Raw genomic sequence first — 21093 nt, forward strand, 5'->3', positions numbered from 1 at the left:
CTGGATAAAAATACAAATTTCTTGTACAAAAAAAAGAATAATACTGACCATAAACTTTTGAGCGATAGTGTACAGATTGAAACTGTTATTAAAAAAAAATGTAAACAACTGAAAAAAATACTATAAACTAGACAAAAGTACCATTGTGATCTTTTATGCAAGAAAGAGAATATGTTATTAGTTTTTTAGAGTCAAATAAGAATTACAGTATGAAAATTATTATACATTCTGCGAACCTCCCTACTTTGTAGTGTTCAATTCAAGTACTACATGTCACGGTACTTCAGCAACACAAGAGAAAAGGATATTTTTCAACAAGGGCACTTGAAACACTCAGGTGAGGATAGTTATACTGTACATGATACACACATTTCCATAAATGAGTTTACAGCCTTGAAACAGATAAAATACTGAACAGCTGTAAGATAGTTTCAACATGCAAAGTGTTGTTTCTCAACATGCTGTAGTTAGTGCGAGTGTTTAGCATTAGCTTCATTCATGTGCAGCAGTATTCATTAACTTATAATAGTTAATAACTTATGCAGCAATAGCCACATTGAACGTTCACAGTATTTCCACATGTTTACAAGATTAGTAAATTAGGCATTCTAGAGGGAATTCACTAAGAATGAACTGTGACCACAGATAGAGCAGTTCATTTGCAACACATTATTAGCTGTTTTCATGCCTGACGGACTAAAGCAAATTAATGCAATTCAGGTCATGACGCAAATTGTTGGTTCCCATCGTGTCAGTTTTTAGAACCTGCATCCCAATTTGCTTACTTGTCCACTATTCTATCACACTGAAAATTCCAAAAAGAAAAAGTGCACTTTCCACCCAAATGATGCACTTATTTAACCAAAAAAGTGTGGAATGTTGGACACTTCATGCACTAAACTGTCTGTAAGAGTCTAGTGTATGAATTTGATATGGTTATTTTGTCATCCAACATTGGTGACTAGATAGTTGAGTACATAGTGAATAATACAAGTGCATAGAGTATGTCATTTTGGACACAACGCTGTTTTTCCAGGTGCAAAAAAATAAGGTTTTTGCACTTAAATACCATGTGCTATTTGCTTAGTGAATTCACCCCTTTACTGTCGTAACATATAATAGTTTACACATATGAAAGTATAAGCTGCAGTGGCTGTCCCAATGGAAACCAGTGGACACGGTGCTTTGTAGAACGGTTAGAGACATAACGAGAAGGAGCATTCCCTCAGAGAGACTTATAAACTTACTTCACAGACCTTAGAGAATTTCAAGAGAAGAATACATGAAAACTATGGTTACGCGCTCGCAGATAATAATATCCACAATAATTCCGTCGGAGAAAGACCGGCTCCTCTTTTTCCGCTTACCCAGCTCTTTTTCTTCTTCTTCTTGGCATCGTCTTTCAGGCTGCCCACACTGGAGTGGCTGGTAATGCTGTTCAGACTAGAGATGCTCTCGGATGAGTTCTGCCTCCTGATTCGAAACTCTGAGAGAAGGGATGAAGAATGTTTGTTCGGTAACATAATAATCGTATATTGAGAGGTGTATTTGTCCTGTCCTCACCTTTGGGGGAAACATCAGGGTTATTGAGGGCGACTTGGATGACGGCCTGTGCCTCCATGTTCTTGGTTTTAAGGTTCTCGATTGTTTCTCTCAGATCTGTTAATTCACTGTCCTATAGAGAAATGCGGATTTATTTATTCTGTGCTCATCCATTTAAAGCATCAACATTGAAACAACAAGCGCTGCTACTGATGGTTTTCCAAATAAATGTAGGTTAACTTCTGCTTTGACAATGAGTTACTGCCTGCACTTGACCAATGACATTTACAGCAGACGTAGCCACAGGGACGTCTACAAAAACTCCTGCCGCTGTGCATCACTGGTCCCTCAACATAATTAGCTTTCTCTGAATCACTGAAACAATCTGCAGGGTCACAGTTACTGTAATGAATCGATGAATCCGGGTCACTGACTCGCAAAAAAAGCTTTCTAGACCGACTGCCTCTTTCACAGAGGGCAATGTGCCATGAACGTCTGGAACGTATAGAAAAGCCAGAAACCCCCAACCTCCACTCAGTCATAATTTGACCCAAATTTGCTCTTTCACTCTCAGTGACTCTGTGTGGTTACACATATGGACCTAAATGTAGCTTTTGGGCAGTAAAAGGACAGTTGAGGTTTGTGTAATATGTTTCATACACATGGTCCAACCCGAAGACATATATACACTAGTAAACAATATATATATATATATATACACTAGTACAGTCAAATCGATTAGTCGCATCTAACATAAAAGTTGTTGTTTCCATAATATATGTGTGTGTATATATATTATTATATTTATATATATTATATTCAGTGTGTGTGTGTGTATAGGCCTACTGTACACACACACACACATATATTTAAAATAGCTGAGGACACAGAGTGAGCTGCTGCTGGAATGGTTCATGATCCAAGTTGTCCGAAACACGAGAATGCTTTATATTTATAAGCGCTTCAAACAAAAGCATAAGTTACTACATCTTGCCCTGTCGTGCTTTGACAGATGCGTGTGCTGTTTAATGCCTTCGACACGTTTTCCTTACATTTTATGGTTATATCCTTATATGTAAATGTTAGAAAGTCCCACGAGTATAATAGTGAATCTTGTTAAACTTCACAGACTTCAACGAACAAGCACCGGTGCGCGCATTCGCGTCAAACAGACGTAGCGCAGTAGACCATGAGTGCAATTTTGCTCAAATATTTTTTGTTAGAAATTAAGTGTAGTTTTAGAATTCTACATTTAACACAAGTAATCATATTTATGAGAACAGTAACAGTAAAGGCAATATTGTTGGTATAGCCCATTAATGTAATATAATTACTATTTACAGACGAGTGAATGCGTGTTCCTCATACCTCGTAACGTTTTCTTTCTTTTTTTACGGTTTGTGCTTTTGTTTACTTTCATTTTTAATTTAGTCATTTTAATTTATGCTTTGAAATAGTAAGCAATCAGTTGTTTTTAGGTTTAGAATGTAATGTTTGTATTTTGAGACTTTTTTTTTTTTGCTAATAATGTACAGCATAGCCTACATGGATACATTCACTATATTTGTTTTCATAGGCTTTATATTACAATTTTTTTTGGAGGACAGCAATTGGTAGGATGTGGAATAACATTGTTTAAAAATAATGGATTAAAATTCATTTTTAATACAAAAAATCTGAACAAATTGTGTTCCAAATTTTAAGTTTCAGTAAGATTTTGTTTGGGCGCAGTACCAAACTTTTCCACTAGGTGACAACCAGACTCCATTTCTGACCATATAAGGGCGCCTCCATTTCCATATGTGGTTTGAGTACTCTGAACTATATATTTCCATAATTTTCATACAATTTATGAAGTAGACAATCTATGAAGTAGATTTTGATATGAATTCAACCTCTAATAAACATATAAAAAAACATGTATGTGCATTATAGCGCGCCGCCGCATCACAAATGGTGAATCTATTATTTTTTTCTTTATATTTAAAACATTTTCAGACCTTTTTTTCAAAAAAAAATTTAATGGATGTTATCTTTTGAACTTTTGGCATGAAAACAAACTGAGGTTTCTACCAATTTTTCATATTTTTTCATGTTCATCGCTATTTCAAAATAAAGGTCTGAGCACGCCTTAGGAGTATGAAAATATTATTGTTGCAAATTGATAAATTACTGCTCCTCGTAATGTATTTTGAAAATCAGACACCAAAACTAGAGATTGTAAGCTTTCAAATGATATATAGTTTGTCAAGATTAGTTTAGGTTTAGCATAGGATATAATGGCTGTGAGTCCACCGATGGGCCGGTTATCAAAATAATCGTTAGTTTCAGCCGTAGTATTGTGGCGAGTTGCCAGCAGCTCATCACACAATGGGGAGCTGGGGAGCAATCGCCAAGCCCAGCTGATGGCATTCAGTCAATCTCCTAGCGCTGGCAGAGACAGAAGAGGTAGAGATTCTTCTCTCAACTGAAACGAACGCTTGTTGTGAGAGTGATTAACAGGAGGTTGGTGTTACGGACTCTCTGCCGGCAGACCTCCACACAGACTGAACACTGTCTGCTCAAGCAGACTTTCACCCTCACTCACCCAGACCACGAAGACACTCTCAATGGAAAACACCAAAAGAAGCACTACTTTACGGAGACACGGACCTGAGGATTACAGTCAAGCATCCACTGGTCTACTTTTCTTTGCATTTGCTCACTTGTAAATAAATACACCCTCTGGGTTGAACTCACTTTCTCGTGTCCGTTCTCCTTTTTCCCCTCAGGAACCCGCTACAGTATATATAAACAGACACGCACACACACACACACACACACGTTTATTTTATATATATACATAAATATAATATGTATATACTGTATATACTCATATATTATGTAAACAAAAACTTTTATGTTAGATGCGATTAATCGCGATTAATTAATTTCACAGCACTAATATATACATATACATAATATATAAAAATATAAAAACATGAAATCAGCAGAATGACATTGTTTTGGCAGCTCAATGTTCCTACTCCCTCATGATATGAAATGCTAATGCTCTAAAGGCCCTGACACACCAAGCCGACGGTCGGAGGGACTGTTTCAAAGAGAGACGCACGCACATAAAGCCGCTTCTCATAGAGCGGACGAGTACTGAACTGAGTTCTTTTTGTTGCGTTATTGGGTCAAATACACACACTTATGAGTCAAAATGGCCGCCTTTGCGAGTATCCTCATTTTTTCTTAAGTGAACATAAACAGTTGAGAAAGAAAATGGATGTGTGCGTTCCGTCTGTTCCGTCCGAAACATCAAAAAAGCAAATCTCTCAATGCTCTTGACTCAATCACTTCTGTCTCACTTTAAGAAGAATAAATGTATACATTTAATTACACACTGAAGATATGCAGTGTTATTTTATACATTTGATTACGTTATACAATTTATGTAGGCAAGCATTTCTTATTTCAGGTAGGTCTATTTCTTTGTTCTATTGCTTGTTACTAGTTTCTTTGTTCTTATTTTATCACTGACTCTACTTTTCTTCAATAAGCTTGAGAGTACATTTTAACATAGGCTAGGCTACTATTCGGTTTTTTTTTAGTGCTGGGCAATAATTAATCGCATCCAAAATAAAGGTTTGTGTTTAAAAATGATATGTGTGTGTACTGCGTATAATTATTTTGTATATATAAATACACACACATGCATGTGTATATTGATGAAAAATGTGTTATTTATATATAAAATATTTGTATTTATATATAACATAAATTATGTATAAATATATATATACAGTATATACATGCAAATATTTCTTAAATATATACATGCATATGTGTGTATTTATATATACAAAATAATTATACACAGTACACACACGTTATATAAACACAAACTTTATTTTTGGATGCGATTAATCGTTGCCCAGCACTAGTTGTTGTTTTTTTTTTTTGAAATTGGTGACAAAAATTATGAAATTTCACTGGTATCAAAAATAACTATGTTGCGATATATATCGTTAATTACTCATATCGTGATATAAGATTTTGGCCATATCGAGCATGTTGAATTTGCGTCTGTCGGCTTTGGCGATGTCGATGAGAGAGAGAACTCTGATTGGGAACGAGTCAGTGCATGAGAATAAAAGCGAAAGTGATGAAAGTGCGCTTGTAGTCCTTTTGGTGTGTTCGAGCGCAGCTTTTTGGCCGAGACGCAGCTGACGTTGAGGTGATAACACAAGCAAAAGCTCTTTTACGTCGGCTTAGTGTGTCGTCGTGGCCTTAACTGTTATACCAATAAGCCAGTTTGTCATCTTCTTTGAATTAATCGGTGGTGGAGACTGATCAGGAGTTTGTGTGTGTTTTAGGATGACTATCGTACCTTCTGCTCAGCACTGACAGAGAGGCACTGGAGTCGAGAGGTCATGAGGGCCAGACTCTGCTCAAACGCTGCCACCAGGTTCGCCTGGAGAGAGAGAGAGAGAAAAAAGATTTAATTGCCTTACAAGTGACTGTCATATAATTAAGGTAATATTAAAGCTGCAGTCTGTAACGTTTGGAGTTCTAGCGGTTAATAAACAGAACTCTATGCGTCTTGCCGACGAACATTGTAGCCGGAGTTACCTCTCTCTGTTTATGTCTATGACGAGTCACGCAGGTACTGGGCTACTCCGCAGTCTAAAATAGTCCCAATATAAACACTTATTATAAGTGTACCGTAGTGATTCAGGATTAGACAAAAACACGGTTTGGAAAATGGATTGATGATGTACTCGCTTAATATAACATTTTGTACATTTAAAAAAAAAAAAAAAAATTACGGACTGCAGCTTTAAATATTAAATGGAATGTTTGGAATATTTCAGAACTACTTTTCAAAAGTTTGGGGTCGGTAAGATTTTTAAATGTGTTTGAAAGAAGTCTCTTCTGCTCACCAAAGCTGCATTTATTTAAATCAGAAACACAGTAAAAACAGCATTGCTGAGAAATATAATAACAATTTAAAATAACTGTTAATTCCCAAACGTTTGAACAGTAGTATACGTATGCTAATCTTTAACTTTATCCGTGTTTGACCGTGTGCACATACATTAGCTGACAGCTGTGAGGTCAGATTGGCCACCTTCTCCTGTGAAGATTCCAGCTCCCTCCTCAGCTTACGGATTTGCTGTGAAGAAACACACACACTTGTTAACCAACAGATCATTTGAAAATAAAGTGGCATTCAATTTAAAGGAATAGGTTGAAAATGCGAATTCTGTCATTATTACTCATCCTCATGTTGTTCCAAACCTGTACTTTCTTCCGTATAACAAGTAAGGAAGTTAGGCTGCTCTATTCCATGCAGTGATCGCAAAAATCGAAGGCTCGATAAAAAAATATCATAAAAGTACTCCATATGACAAGATTTCTGAAGTCTTATGATAAGTCATACAGGATTGTGGAGGATATTGATAGTCATTGTGTGAGAAAATAATGACAGAATGTTCATTTTTGGGTGAACTATTCCTCTAAAAATGATCACATTATTTACTTTGACGTAAATCTCTAAATTGTTTTTCCTAAATGAAAGCATTAAAGTCAGAATGAGCCGACGAAGCTCCAGGAATCTCAGCTCGCTGCAGCTGCTGGAAAACTGAGACGGATGATATTTAGCACTCCCAATAGCAACTGTGTCTGTTTATGTTATCTCTACATGGAGTGGGCTGATAAATGCTATACATGCAACTGAAGGTAACAGAAAGACAAATGGTGAGTATATCCACACACTATGATGAACACCAGACCAGAACAACACACACAATGAGTAATCAGACTCACTTCAAGCCATCAGGCTTGGAATGCAAAACTTCACCAAGTACATTTTTTTCCAGGGAAAAGAAAAGTAACTTGGTGAGACACATTCCTTTTGCATCCATAGATCAAGAAGACAGACTCATGAAACGGTAAAGGCATATTCCCACCAGGAAAATATTATCATCATGACATCATCAATATACTAAAACTAGACAATGCAATGTGTCAAATCTGAAATATCATATTGCAATACTTTTTTTTTTTTTTTTAGATATCTGATTTGATATATAAAATGACAACAATTTAGCAATTTATTGCAATTAGACTATTTAAACTTAACCTTTTTTTCTGAAGCAAGGTCATTTTCTGAATTGTTTGGATGCTGAATAAATGTTTGGACTTTGTTTAGATATCCGATGTCATGATCAGCTTGTGAATATTTTTCTGTTGTGTTTGTTTTATCCTATCTGATGTGAATATGCCTTCACATTACAGTTATTAAACACAGAACATGGAGGAAATTATGAGTACCAACAGGTGGTGAGCTACTCATTTCATTGAATGATTGAATGAAACATCAATTGACAAAAACACAGCAGAGAAATCTCATAACACCATTCTGAACAGCTAATGGCAGATTATGGCTATGAATTAGTGCTATGTTAGTTATTAAAATGCCCCTATTATGCTATTTTAAAGGTTCCTAATTTTTTTTTAGGTCTTCTACAATAAGTTTACATGCATCCAATGATGGCCCAGTCTGTTGTGATTGGTCTACTGTGCTCTGATTGGTCAGATGGCTCAGTCTGTTGTGATTGGTCTACTCTGCTCTGATAGGTCAGATGGCTCAGTCTGTTGTGATTGGTCGGATGGCCCAGTCTGTTGTGATTGGTCAGATGGCCCAGTCTGTTGTGATTGGTCTACTCTGCTCTGATTGGTCAGATGGCCCAGTCTGTTGTGATTGGTCTACTCTGCTCTGATTGGTCAGATGACTCAGTCTGTTGTGATTGGTCAACTCTGCTCTGATTGGTCAGATGGCCCAGTCTGTTGTGATTGGCTTACTCTACTCTGATTGGTCAGATTGCCCAGTCTGTTGTGATTGGTCTACTCTACTCTGATTGGTCAGATGACTCAGTCTGTTGTGACTGGTCTACTCTGCTCTGATTGGTCAGATGACACAGTCTGTTGTGATTGGTCTACTCTGCTCTAATTGGTCAGATGGCCCAGTCTGTTGTGATTGGTCTACTCTGCTCTGATTGGTCAGATGGCCCAGTCTGTTGTGATTGGTCTACTCTGCTCTGATTGGTCAGATGGCTCAGTCTGTTGTGATTGGTCTACTCTGCTCTGATTGGTCAGATGGCTCAGTCTGTTGTGATTGGTCTACTCTGCTCTGATTGGTCAGATGACTCAGTCTGTTGTGATTGGTCTACTCTGCTCTGATTGGTCAGATGACTCAGTCTGTTGTGATTGGTCTACTCTGCTCTGATTGGTCAGATGGCCCAGTTTGTTGTGATTGGCCTACTCTACTCTGATTGGTCAGATGACTCGGTCTGTTGTGACTGGTCTACACTGCTCTAATTGGTCAGATGACACAGTCTGTTGTGATTGGTCTACTCTGCTCTAATTGGTCAGATGGCCCAGTCTGTTGTGATTGGTCTACAGCTTACAGTGCGTGACGGAAAATAAATATCTGAATTTCACCTCTGGATCTTCCTCAGTACTTGATACACAGTGATACGAACAGTAACGATGGCGTCAGTTTTTCCGTATCAATTCCAGTGCGAGTCCTCATCCTCTTGAAATGCATGCAAAGTGGATTCGCAGCACTGAAAACAGCGTCTTCTCGACGTGTCAACAACACAAACCAAACTCTTCCAGTCTCAGCTACAGCTTCAGTGTTTGAGGGTCAAAGTAGACCTTGTTCACGGGCAGCCAATGAAGACCATAGACTGCCATTATGCAAATGTTTTACACTGTTACGTATGTAACAGGAAGTGAGCTTGGAATTACTGATGACTTGTTTCAGGCAGTTCAGAATCGATTAATTATTTTAGGAAACAATAACTTTATTTGTTCTGCACTTTGATTTTTAAACCTTTGCAGACCTTTTATATTCACAGACAGCTATATTACACACTACATGAAAGGCAGTATTCGAAAAAGCATAATAGGGGCACTTAAAATGCTGTGCCATTGAGCAGCACCTGACATTAGCTGACTTTAGCTGTTATGATCTCTGAGAACATGTATTACAAAAACAGGTTATAAAATATGACTATCTATGACTATATGACTTCTGGATGACGGAGAGGGACAATCCGAGAGAGACAGACACTCACCTCGCCCTGAATTCTCTCCTCCGCCTGAGAGATTGCACGGAAGAAAAGAACGGCAGAGAGACAGTAAGAAGCTGAATAAATGGAAGTCAATAGTGATGAAAAAACACAAATTCAACTGAAAAAGATCTAAGACAGGAACAGGGCTGCACGATTTGGTCAAATTAGTTTGACAATATTTTGCTTTTGAATACAATATAATAAAGATAGATAAATATCCGAGCTAAAAAATAAAAAGAACACATAAAAAGTGTGATCACACTTGTGTGAACTAAATTGAGACCGCTTTCAGCTGACCTGAAATTTGGTGACAAACATTGTAATCACATTTTACTTGAACTTAAAAGTATTTATTAAATTAAATTCTAGACTTGATTTTAATTTTGATTTATTTTATTCAATTAACTGTGCAGCCCTAGATAGGAATGGCATCAAATGCAATTTTTTTTTATAAAGTAATGATACATTATTTCACTATTTATTAGAATAAGTAATATTACTTATGAGTGAATCAGTGAATGAAACAAATATTTGACTAAAGTTGTTTATACTACTGCGTAAATCAGTTTTTTTTTTTTGTACAAAACCAGACCAGTTCTTCATTGAACCCATAGATCACATCAGCACCTATGTCATGTGCAGCAGTTCAAGTAACAACTCCATTTTCAGTAAGGAAAGCAGAGAAAGCTTCTACTAGTGTCCCTGCTGTGAGGGTCTAATAAATCAGCAGGAGCAGACCGAGCTGCACTCGTGAGAGTCTAGCGCCGTATGACACGTGTTCTGGGGGAAAAAGTGCTGGGATACTTACCGAGGAGTAGTTGGAGGAGGCATTAGACACCAGAGAGAGCACTGAGCCATGAACTGCAGCAGGACAAAGAAAGACAGAAAGAGAGAAAATTTGATTTTAAAAACTCTAAAATAGCTCAATCACGGGATAGGTTACATTGATTGTAAATTGTACATGTCCTGTATTGTGTTTTATTATGTGTAGAGTCACATCCAGCTTACAGAGCTAACTTTTAGCACAAACATAGTTAGAAAATGCTGAAGTAATTTAGTAGATGCCTTGATCCAAAGGAACTTACAGTACACTGAAGACCAAAGTATACTTAAAGGAATAGTTCACTTAAAAATGAAAATTCTGTTGATGGACCCCATTGATTTCCATAGTATTCCATAGTATTTTTTTTTCCCCTACTATTGAAGTCAATGGGGTCCATCAACTGTTTGGTTATCAACATTCTTCAAAATATCTTCCTTTGTGTTCAGCATAAAAAAGAAACTCATACAGGTTTGAAACAACTTACAGTAAGCGTAAGTAAATGATGACAGAATTTTCATTTTTAAGTGATCTATTCCTTTAACAATATATGCGTACACTAGGATCTGCATATTGTATTCTTTTCGTGAATTTCCTCATCAGCACAGTACACACATATTGTCCAAGCGCAGCACGGTTTTTGTAACCACGAATACTCTGTATGCGCAGTCGCAAATGACATGGAATTTGTTTGCACTAATTTCTTTATCCACAAGGTGGCAACAGTGCCCCGGGACTGTTGATTTTCAAGATAGTCAAAGAAAAAACGGAATAAATGGAAGAGACTGCGTCTGAAAACGTAGGCCGCTCACTTATCAGGCAATGACTTCGTATGTAGCGTAATGGTTTAGTGATCTAGCGCAAAATAGAGAGAGATTTGGTGAAAACTAAGCGAATATTTAATTACTACAATAGTAATTTCTCGATAGAAATGACATCAGAAATGGAAAATGTTGGTCAATAACATTCATTTACATAGAAACTGACCAGAAACCACAACTTTCAGATGCCATCTTTATTTATTTATTTTCTAGCTCAACTGTCACAGAATGGAAAGCACAGGATTGTGGGATATCAAAGGTAGAGAAGGATACATCTATGCTGCCTTTAAAAATCGATCAAATGAAGATACCTCAGGAGACAGGAAGTGAAGCTAAAATTGGATTCGGACGTTTCTTGATGCCTTCCTACTTTGGAATGCATCCTCCGAAGGCAGCATTTATAACCTTTCGGACGCAGCCTGGAAGAGTATACTTTGACAGGCTGTGTGTACAACTGTGCATACTTAAAAAAAACAAAGTATACTTTGGGCTTTACTACTTATGCTAATGTTTTGTCCCCTCTGAGATTCAAAGTACACCCCCATGTAGACTGAACCATATAACCCAAAGTCTCACCGTCATCGCCGGGATCTCTGTCTCTGAAGGAGCCGGATCGGATCATGCTCTTGGGCCGCTCTGCGAGTGATAGGGTGCTGCCCAGCGGTGAGGACTGATACAGATCAAAACTGGCCTCTTGAGTGGGAATGCTGTTGGATCTGGTCATCCTTGGCGTTCCTGAGGTGGGGCTGGGTGTCACTGCACATAACAGACAGCAGAGGGAGCCAGTGTTTATATATGATATAAATCAAGGCACAGTGGAGAAAGGTGTGCAGCATGTTGCCTGGTGGGGATGCATCTTTTTATGCAATATTGGAACATTGAAGTATTTATTCTAAATGATTTGTCCGTGCATATTGTTATTTTTCTTTAAATAATGTGCCTCGTAATCTTTAATCAAAATAACTTCCCCTCCCTCTTGCAGCATCTCTTCTCTTCTCTGGTGAAGTGTTTACTGGCGTGAGGGCGGGACAATAACCTGTCACTCACATGAGATCCACCAATAGCAAACCACAACCATTCAATCAATTCCCCATGGATAAAATCAAGCCTCACCCTACATTTGTTCCTGTTCGAGAAGCTGTTTAGCTCGGATATACGTCACAATAGGGAAGAAAAGCCTATCGCAACTTCCGTTTCATGCCGATTTAAAGCAAACAGGAATGCAAAACAAGAATCAAAATGAACCTTATTAACTTAATATACAGTATATATCCTTTTCATGAGCAAACTGAATCCTAGTGGATAAAAAAAATCAAGTCCCGCCTTTCATTATTTCCCAAAGAATAATCCAGTTCACCCTCATCCTTCCCTCGGGTCATTTTGACCCGGAATTTTTTGTACAAAATTAACTATAATTTTAGGGCTTCGGGTCATTTTGACCCGCAATGAAAGGATTTGTTACAGGACACGAAGGAAGGATGAGGGTTAATGCTGTGGAAGTGTGCAGACACTTACTGATGCTTGTCAGTGGCATCTTTCCTGGCAGTATGGGTGAAGGGAACTGTGGCGGACTGTTCGTCTCCGTCAAGCTCATGATGGTGTGTGAGTGGCGTCTCTCTTTGTTGTCCTCCTCAGCCTGCAAGGAGATGTGCTGGCTGATGGGAAATGGGGGTGTGACATTAGTTTCATGGATTTACTGCATTGGATCAAACCGTTTGTCCCATTAAGAGGGGTGAGGTAAAGTTAAATGAACAGTACCTTAAGCCTTTCTTTGGGAGAGTATTTCTGTCCCGTTGTGAGCTGAAAGAAAGAAAAAAATTGAGAAAAAGAGCATTATTCAAATGACAGGACGCTTATGCATGGAAATGAAGAGATCACACTCCAAAAATAGATCACAGAAATTTGTGAAGCAAAATGAGCAATTAGTAGTTCAGGCAGGGGGATAATTAGCAGAGATATAATCTGAGTGTTAACATAATAGGCAATTGTTCTGCTTTGAATTTTGGGTGCATGTTATCTGAGTACAAATGTGCTGTATGAATGTAAATGCTGTGATGTGGCTCTGTGTTGGAAGATTACTTAACACTAAGTATTAAACTTCAGTGTGAAGTTGCCCTGAAGTTGTGCTAAACCTATGAATCCCAAATCATGTGACTTATTGTCCCTGTTTATACCTGGTATTAAGATGTGTTTTGGTCGGTCGGATCACAAGTGGATGACGCTAAAAACTAAAACGGGTTTAAAACGTTTTGAGCTTGTCCACTTTCCACCTTTTCCGGTAGTTGAAAACACATTAGACCGGATTGCTTTCGTAGTGTAAACGCTCATGTGGTCGAATGTGTTCAAACAGCCACAAAAGACCGTTTACTCTCCGTCTACTGACCTAATGAGTTACATTATGAGAAGAGCGCTAGCCAGAAGGGATTTAAACTGGCGGCTGAAGACCCAAGTTTGGTTTGAAGATGAAAAACATACCAAGCACAATGTTCTCTCACCATTCCTGATTTCTAACACACAACGTTCGGCCGGTCTTGCGGCTGTCAGAGCAGAAACTAAAGCTGCAGCTCTCCGTGTGTTTTTCCGTTATCTCCGGTCGTGTTCATATGTAAATTGCGCGAGCTGTCCATTATATCGAAATATCTGAAAAAAAACATACATTTCCCCACCCATAGACCCTCCCCTCGAAGAAATCAGGACAGAAGTGGTTGAAAGTGGACAAAAGAGACGGATTAAAACACCAGGTGTAAACAGGAATGTGTCTCCCTCGTCTGCTTGTGATCCAATCCACCAAAACGCATCTTAATACCAGGTGTAAACAGGGTCATTGAGGAGAGATGAGCTGTTACTTTTAGAAGTGATCGGACATGATTTTTGCATGGCAGTCAACAAAACAGGTGGAGAAATATCATTAAACTTACTACACCACAGCAACAGCCTAGCAACTTTATAGCAACATGCTAACACACCCTAGCAATGGCCTAGTAATCAAATTGCAATCTGCTAACAACTGCTAAAACACCATATGGGCTTGCAACCACCCATAGAATGCTATACCATTGTGAGTGGTTCCTAATATTTTTCTGAGCACAAACTGCTCTGCTCTTTCCGTACACACAGTTTTGAAGAACAGATAGAGCCGAGTCTTCATTAATAACTCCATAGTGAAGAAATGGATAAAGAGAGCAATGGATAAGAGCTGTAATGGAGAGAGATGAGTTGCTGAATAGAAACGGTATTAGAGTCAATGCAAATTAAACAGATGATAGACTTCCTGCCTCAGACACATGACCCCCATTAGCCCTTCAGCTCTGTGGCGGCCTAATAAAAATAATCAGCCACATTAAGGTCGTGAGCTATTGTCCAGTTTTTAATCTGACTAAGCAAGCATTAAAATAATTTTGCGGTGGGTTTTTATAAAGGAGACCGCACAAAAACAGAGAGGCCACGGGTGGCAGAGAGCTGCGTGAACCTTGTGGTTTATTTTTATTTATTTTTATATATTTTTTAAATGTGATGTAGATAAACTTATAAAAGTCTTCTTGTTTGTTTTAAAACAAAATTATGAACTGAATAATATAATATAATATAATATAACTGATGATTATTCATTCTTATTTTAGTTTTAAATGACCGATTATAAAACCTTTCTACATTTTTATAGTTATTAAAGAGAGACATTTTCCTATTTTTTTAAATGAGAAAATTCAATTAATTCCAATTCCTTGATGTTTAAAATTTCCATCTAAAATAAAGTAATTAAATATAATATAATATAATATAATATAATATAATACAATACAATACAATACAATACAATACAATACAATACAATACAATACAATACAATATAATATAATATAATATAATATAATATAATATAATAATATCATAAATAAAATATACTGTATAAATGTAATTATTTTATACATTATATATACATATATGCATATGTTTTGTGAACTAAATAAGAATCAAAAAATAGAAACAAGATGAAGATTATTTTTAATTTATTATAATAATTATATTATATTAATTATACTATATTATATTATATTATATTATATTTTATTTATTTTTACATTTTTTAAATGTGATGTAGATAAACTCATAAAGGTCTTCTTGTTTGTTTTAAAACAAAATTATTAACTGAATAATATAATATAATATAATATAACTGATGATTATTAATTCTTATTTTAGTTTTAAATGACCGATTATAAAGCCTTTATACATTTTTATAGTTATTAAAGAAAGACATTTTCCTATTTTTTTAAATGAGGAAATTCAATTAATTCCCAATTCCTTGATGTTTAAAATTTCCATCTAAAATAAAGTAATTAAATATAATATAATATAATATAATATAATATAATATAATATAATATAATATAATATAATATAATATAATATAATATAATAATATAATATAATAAATAAAATATTCTGTATAAATGGAATTATTTTATACATTATATATACATACAAGCATATACACACCATGTTTTGTGAACTAAATAAGAAACAAAAAATAGAAACAAGATGACGATTATTTTGAATTTATTATATTATATTATATTATATTTTATTATATTATATTATATTATAGTTTTTAGTCCATGTTTATTTATCAAGCTTTGGCGGGGAGAGGGATTTTCATTCTAGAGAGCCTTTCATTGAAAAATAAAAAATAAAAAAATACATACACTACTGAGTGGAAGGTAAGTCTTAAATATTAAAGGGTTATTTAACCGTAAAGCAAAAGACTGCCAAATTTAAATGCGTATATATGATAAAAGCTAATTTTGTCAGCATTTAGGAGTTACACTAGCATAGCTCATGTGATCACAGACAGGAGGTGCAGGAATCACTGGACACGGCCTCACCTGTCAGTCGTGAGAGTAAGTGAGACCCTGCTTCCAGTTGACCAGCCACCAAGCGTCCCTCTGTCCTCATGTCTGGGCCTGGGCTCCGTCACGCTGCCCCCTGCTGGAGACACGCTCATCTGTAGAGACAAGGACTCCATGCTACGGTGCAGCCCGGAGAGGCGGGGGTAGAGCGAGGGAGAGCCACCAGCACTGCCCCCTCGGCCCACGGTGGCGCTGGAGAAACATTCAGAGGAGTTGACGTTGAGGATGGGAGCCGGGCTGGGGGTCAGACAGCTTGAGCTGCTGATTCCTGAAAGATCCTGTAATTTGGAGAAGGGCGGCACTTTGGGGGGAAGCTGGTCCTCCACATTGATTATCCCACAGTCCAGGCTGTTGGAGTTGACTTTGTCCAGGTGAGCAGGTTTAGGTAGAGATCTGGCACTGGATGGCCTGTGGATCCCATTATATAGAGATTAATTAAAAATGAGACGCACACTAAAATAACTGACATGACAAATGTGAGTTAGTGACGAAAATAAAATTATTAAAAAAACAAACAAAATATAAATAGGTGATTCTTAATGAAATCTTAATGAAAAAATAAATAAATGTAAAATATTAAAGTTACATTTAAGATACATTAATTTTTTTTATTGTAAATAAAAAAATTAAGAATTAATTAATTAATAGAAATACTTAATCAATTTTATATCATTATCTGGCATTAGGTATTAGGTATTAGGTATCACACTACCTCAGTATTTATTCATGTTTTGAATTAGCCTTTATTTCTATAATTTCAGTTTTCATTTTAATTTTAGCTTAATTTTTTTTACATTTATATGCTGTCATTTTTTAAATATATATTTCTATATTTAGTTTTAATTATTTTAATTTAAATTTTAATTAGAAATTTTAATTTTCTTCAACCGAAAATTATTTCAGTTCGTTTTCAAGGTAACCTTTCTATTTTTTAATTATTTTTGTTTTTATATATTTTAAAGTCTAATATAATCTAATAATCTAATCTTTATATTTTATGTTAGGCTCATTTCAATTCACAAAATGATTTAATTAAACATTTTAATTAACAATGATAACAATTCATTTTTAACCAATAAATGTCGGTATTTGAGAATTTTATTTTAATATATAAATGTATTGACTGTTTGCTAACTTTTTGTGTTAGGAAGTCAAAAGGTCCGAGTGATTCTCCTAAAACTCCTAAAATGTCACAGAATTTCAAAATTTCACACCCTCACACATTATACCAAAATCAAAACCTTATAAATGTTTTAGCGGAAACACTTTACAATAAGGTTCAGTATTTAACATTAATTAACTACATTAGTTTACATGAACTAGAATGAACAATACTTCTACAGCATTTATTAATCTTAGTTAATATGTATTTCAACATTTATTTATTTGTTAACATTAGTTAACGCACTAGGAACTACCATGAACAAACAATGAACAGCTGTATTTGTATTAACTAACATTAACAAAGATTAATAAATACTGTAACAAATGTGTTGATCATTGTTAGTTCATGTTAGTTAATACTTATTGTAACCTTATTGTAAAGTGGTACCGTTTTAGCATAGATGAATTGTCATTTTGCTAAATTTCAAGTAGTCATTGTCAAGTTGTTTTTCCATCATTGAAAGAACGAGTGCAAACCTCGGCCAATAAGAGCGGATGTGAGGTTTAAGCTACGTGAAGGAGGTTTTTCTCACCTCTGGGAGTTGGGAGAGGGCAGCTCTGAATATTTCCCCAGGCTGGATGGTTGCCGAAGTCCCAGTAGTTTGGAAGGAGGCTCCAGCGCACTCTGTGTTGGTGTCAATGAGCCGTTCTTCAGCGATCCCCCTCCGCAACACTCAGAGTCAGACGCCACCGCCTTGGCTTTGGCCTTCTCCTTCTCACGGTCCGTCTGGTTGACTGGACCGTACCCTCCTGTACTGGCCCGATGGGAGCTCTTCCCACTGCCTGGTTCCTTCAGTCTGGACGGGGTGGGGACAGTTTTTAGACCCTGCAGACCGGCGTCCATGTTGCTGCTGACGGGGCGAACGCCCGGCCGTCCTCCCGTCAGACTCAAGGTGCTGGACTTGGCGGGTCTTGGGAGACTCCGATACTGGATGTTGTTGCGTGCATTCGGAGCCATGAAGCCTTGATCACAGATCGATACATCAAGGCTGGTCTTTCGTCCTCCAGCTCCACCACCAGCAGAGGGTTTCACCGGGATACCAGAGGTTTTAGGAGTTTTGTTCCCAATCGCAGAATCTCCACCAGTTGTTAGGACAGTGGCAGTGCCGGTAGTTGGAACAGTTTTCTTGTAACCAAAGGAATTTGTGGTGCCGGCAGAGGGACGGACAAGACCGGAGGGAGGTTTCCGGTGTTCACCGCGATCTTTCCCTGCATCCGAACTGGAGCGCTGCAATCCGGATGTTTTCACCGCCATTTTGGCTTTATCCACGACTCGCTGATCATTCTTTGGAACTGCAGGCAAACACAAAATCAACACAATCAGACATGAGTAGAATTATTACAAACATCAGACCAAGAGAGAAGAGATCTCATTGTGTTGATGAGTTTTGCACCACTTGGCGCTGAGGAGATGGTGCAAAGTTTACTAGGAAATACATTAAAGCAACCTCCTTTAATTTAACACCACAATGTATGTGCAACACACACACACTGCACACACACTTTCTTGTACATCTATCTTTATGAGGACATTCATTGACACAATGCAATCTCTAGCCGCTTACCCTAACCTTACCCATCACAACTAAGTGCCTAACCTGAACCCTTACCCTAAACCTACCCTTAACCTAATTATAACCTTATCCCTAAAACCAAGTCTTGACCCCTCAAACAGGCCTTTAAAGGGGTCTCAGAAAGTGAGGACTGGCCAAAATGTCCTTACTTTACTCTCTTTGTCCTCACTCCAATGGTCTAAAACTCAAACTGGTCCTCACAAAGATAGTTGTACATGTACACACAAACACACACACACAAGCTGCTTCATTAGAATAATGCAGTACATGGATACAATCCATCATACTGCTTATGCTGCTGACTTCAATTCACTCAACTGTAACATGACAGTCTGCTTGAATATTTAAGACGTTAACTTTAACAGAGGACCCTTGAAGTCATAGAGCTATTTAGGAAACAAAGGGAGCGGGTACGGCACAACTGTTACTGTCCTGACAACATGAAATGGGTGAACTTGCAAAGCCCACCCTGATGGCCATCTGGATCCTCTCAGAGATATTTATAAATATGCGGCAAAAACAGGGCCAATCGTGACTCGATCTCTGGACGACTGGGAAAACACACCAAACAGACTGTTCGCAAACTAGAAAATTGGCTTTACTACAACAACGCAATCCACGGTATACGAAAAAACTTGCGAGAGTAGGTTAAACATTTAAACGGCTCAATTAGCAGACCGCACAACAAATAAAAATAGCGTAACGGTGAAATACCGCATGTCACGAGGCGCTGTAACTCACACCACTGCCACCCAGGACGACGGCCAACACAAGTAAATACAGCTGACGTTAACTTGAGATGAAGATTAGATGTGAAAAGAAATATGTTGAGTTGGAATAATGTAGGCCATTAGCAGGCTATGACTGGATTAACTTCTAGCATGATTGTATCAAAGGATACAGGGGGGGGCAAGACAAATTTTTTACACGTTTGTTTAGACTGGAAGTAAACAGTAAAAGTGAGTCAGAAACAGGAAAAGAGAGAAAGTCAATGGAAACTGGAAAAATTGGACAGGGAGGGGAAAATGGCTAACCGAAAGAGTCTGGCCATTAAGCTATCAAACTGACAGAGATACAGCTGCGAGAAGAGGAATGGAGATAGATGTAATTTGTCTTCCTGATACTACATAACTGTAACGGCTGGCTTGTACGACGAAATATATACTTTGCGTTGAACATGGTCTTATTATACAAGATTGTGTCTTAGAATAACAACGTGTCAGTCCAATGTGGCATAATTAAGATCTATTTCCCTGACACCCAGATTCTGACTGTTATTAGCAGTGTTTGCTAATGCAAAATTCATTATACTATTACTTATACTATTACTCATAATTATGGTTTGGGATAAAAATAAAATAAAAAAAGTAGCCCCCCTCATACTCACATGGTTTGTTGAGTAGAGGTGAGCTGTTACTACTCTAAAGTATCAGTTAACGCAATACTAAGACAGAACAACATTCGAATAAGAACTTACTTTGCGAATAACTTACTATAGTATTTGCTGTCAATACATACACGACTCACTGCTGTGAGCAAGTAAGACATGCTGCTGCTGTCCAATATAGCATACATGAATTACCCACAGAAGATCTATATAGGTGGAGCTGGGGAAGGTGGAGGGTTTTTGAAAGCTCACTGCAACTGCAAATGCTGACCAAGTTGAACACGCGAGCTCATTGGCTACTGATACAACAGGAACCAATCAGCAGTGCCCTATAGGGAATAATGTGATTGCAAGCAGTTTGAGTTAAGGACCTCTCAGCCTGCGCCATCTAGAGTTTCTTGACAGAACTTTGTATTTGTCATTGTCATGTGACCTATGGCATCAGTTGAATTTGGATACTACTCTTTTACACACTGTTTTTTTGCTTACTATATAGTAGACAAAGCATTATTCAAACACGGGGAAAAGACTTGCCACCTTGTGGACAAATTAATAAGTTCAGAAAAATTCATGTGACGTGCAAGCTAAATGTATTATTTTGTATATGTACTTTTGTATATTGAATTTGTAAATGTATACATTTACGTCATGCGCTTTGTATGCATACCCTAGCTTATGTGTAAAAACTCACGTTTATTTTCAGCTTGAGTAAAAAACTAAGTCGTGTCTTTTTTATTGATTCACTGAGAATA

At 37.2% G+C, this 21093-nt stretch overlaps 1 protein-coding gene across 2 annotated transcripts in view; it reads right to left on the reverse strand.

The window, feature by feature from the left end:
- Nucleotides 1-21093, reverse strand: part of nav1a (neuron navigator 1a) — a 127622-nt gene that overhangs the window by 8997 nt on the left and 97532 nt on the right. For both annotated transcript variants that reach the window (XM_084428930.1, XM_084428931.1), the window contains 12 exons: nucleotides 17914-18673; nucleotides 16193-16624; nucleotides 13068-13109; nucleotides 12825-12964; nucleotides 11886-12065; nucleotides 10477-10529; nucleotides 9672-9695; nucleotides 6626-6703; nucleotides 5918-6001; nucleotides 4282-4320; nucleotides 1564-1675; nucleotides 1368-1486 (listed from right to left, as the gene is read on the reverse strand). In XM_084428930.1, coding sequence (XP_084285056.1) covers nucleotides 1368-1486; nucleotides 1564-1675; nucleotides 4282-4320; nucleotides 5918-6001; nucleotides 6626-6703; nucleotides 9672-9695; nucleotides 10477-10529; nucleotides 11886-12065; nucleotides 12825-12964; nucleotides 13068-13109; nucleotides 16193-16624; nucleotides 17914-18673 — 2063 coding nt within the window. The remainder of the gene's footprint in view (nucleotides 1-1367; nucleotides 1487-1563; nucleotides 1676-4281; nucleotides 4321-5917; nucleotides 6002-6625; nucleotides 6704-9671; nucleotides 9696-10476; nucleotides 10530-11885; nucleotides 12066-12824; nucleotides 12965-13067; nucleotides 13110-16192; nucleotides 16625-17913; nucleotides 18674-21093) is intronic.

The sequence above is a fragment of the Rutilus rutilus genome, assembly GCF_951802725.1.
Source record: "Rutilus rutilus genome assembly, chromosome: 13".
NCBI classification, from domain to species: domain Eukaryota; kingdom Metazoa; phylum Chordata; class Actinopteri; order Cypriniformes; family Leuciscidae; genus Rutilus; species Rutilus rutilus.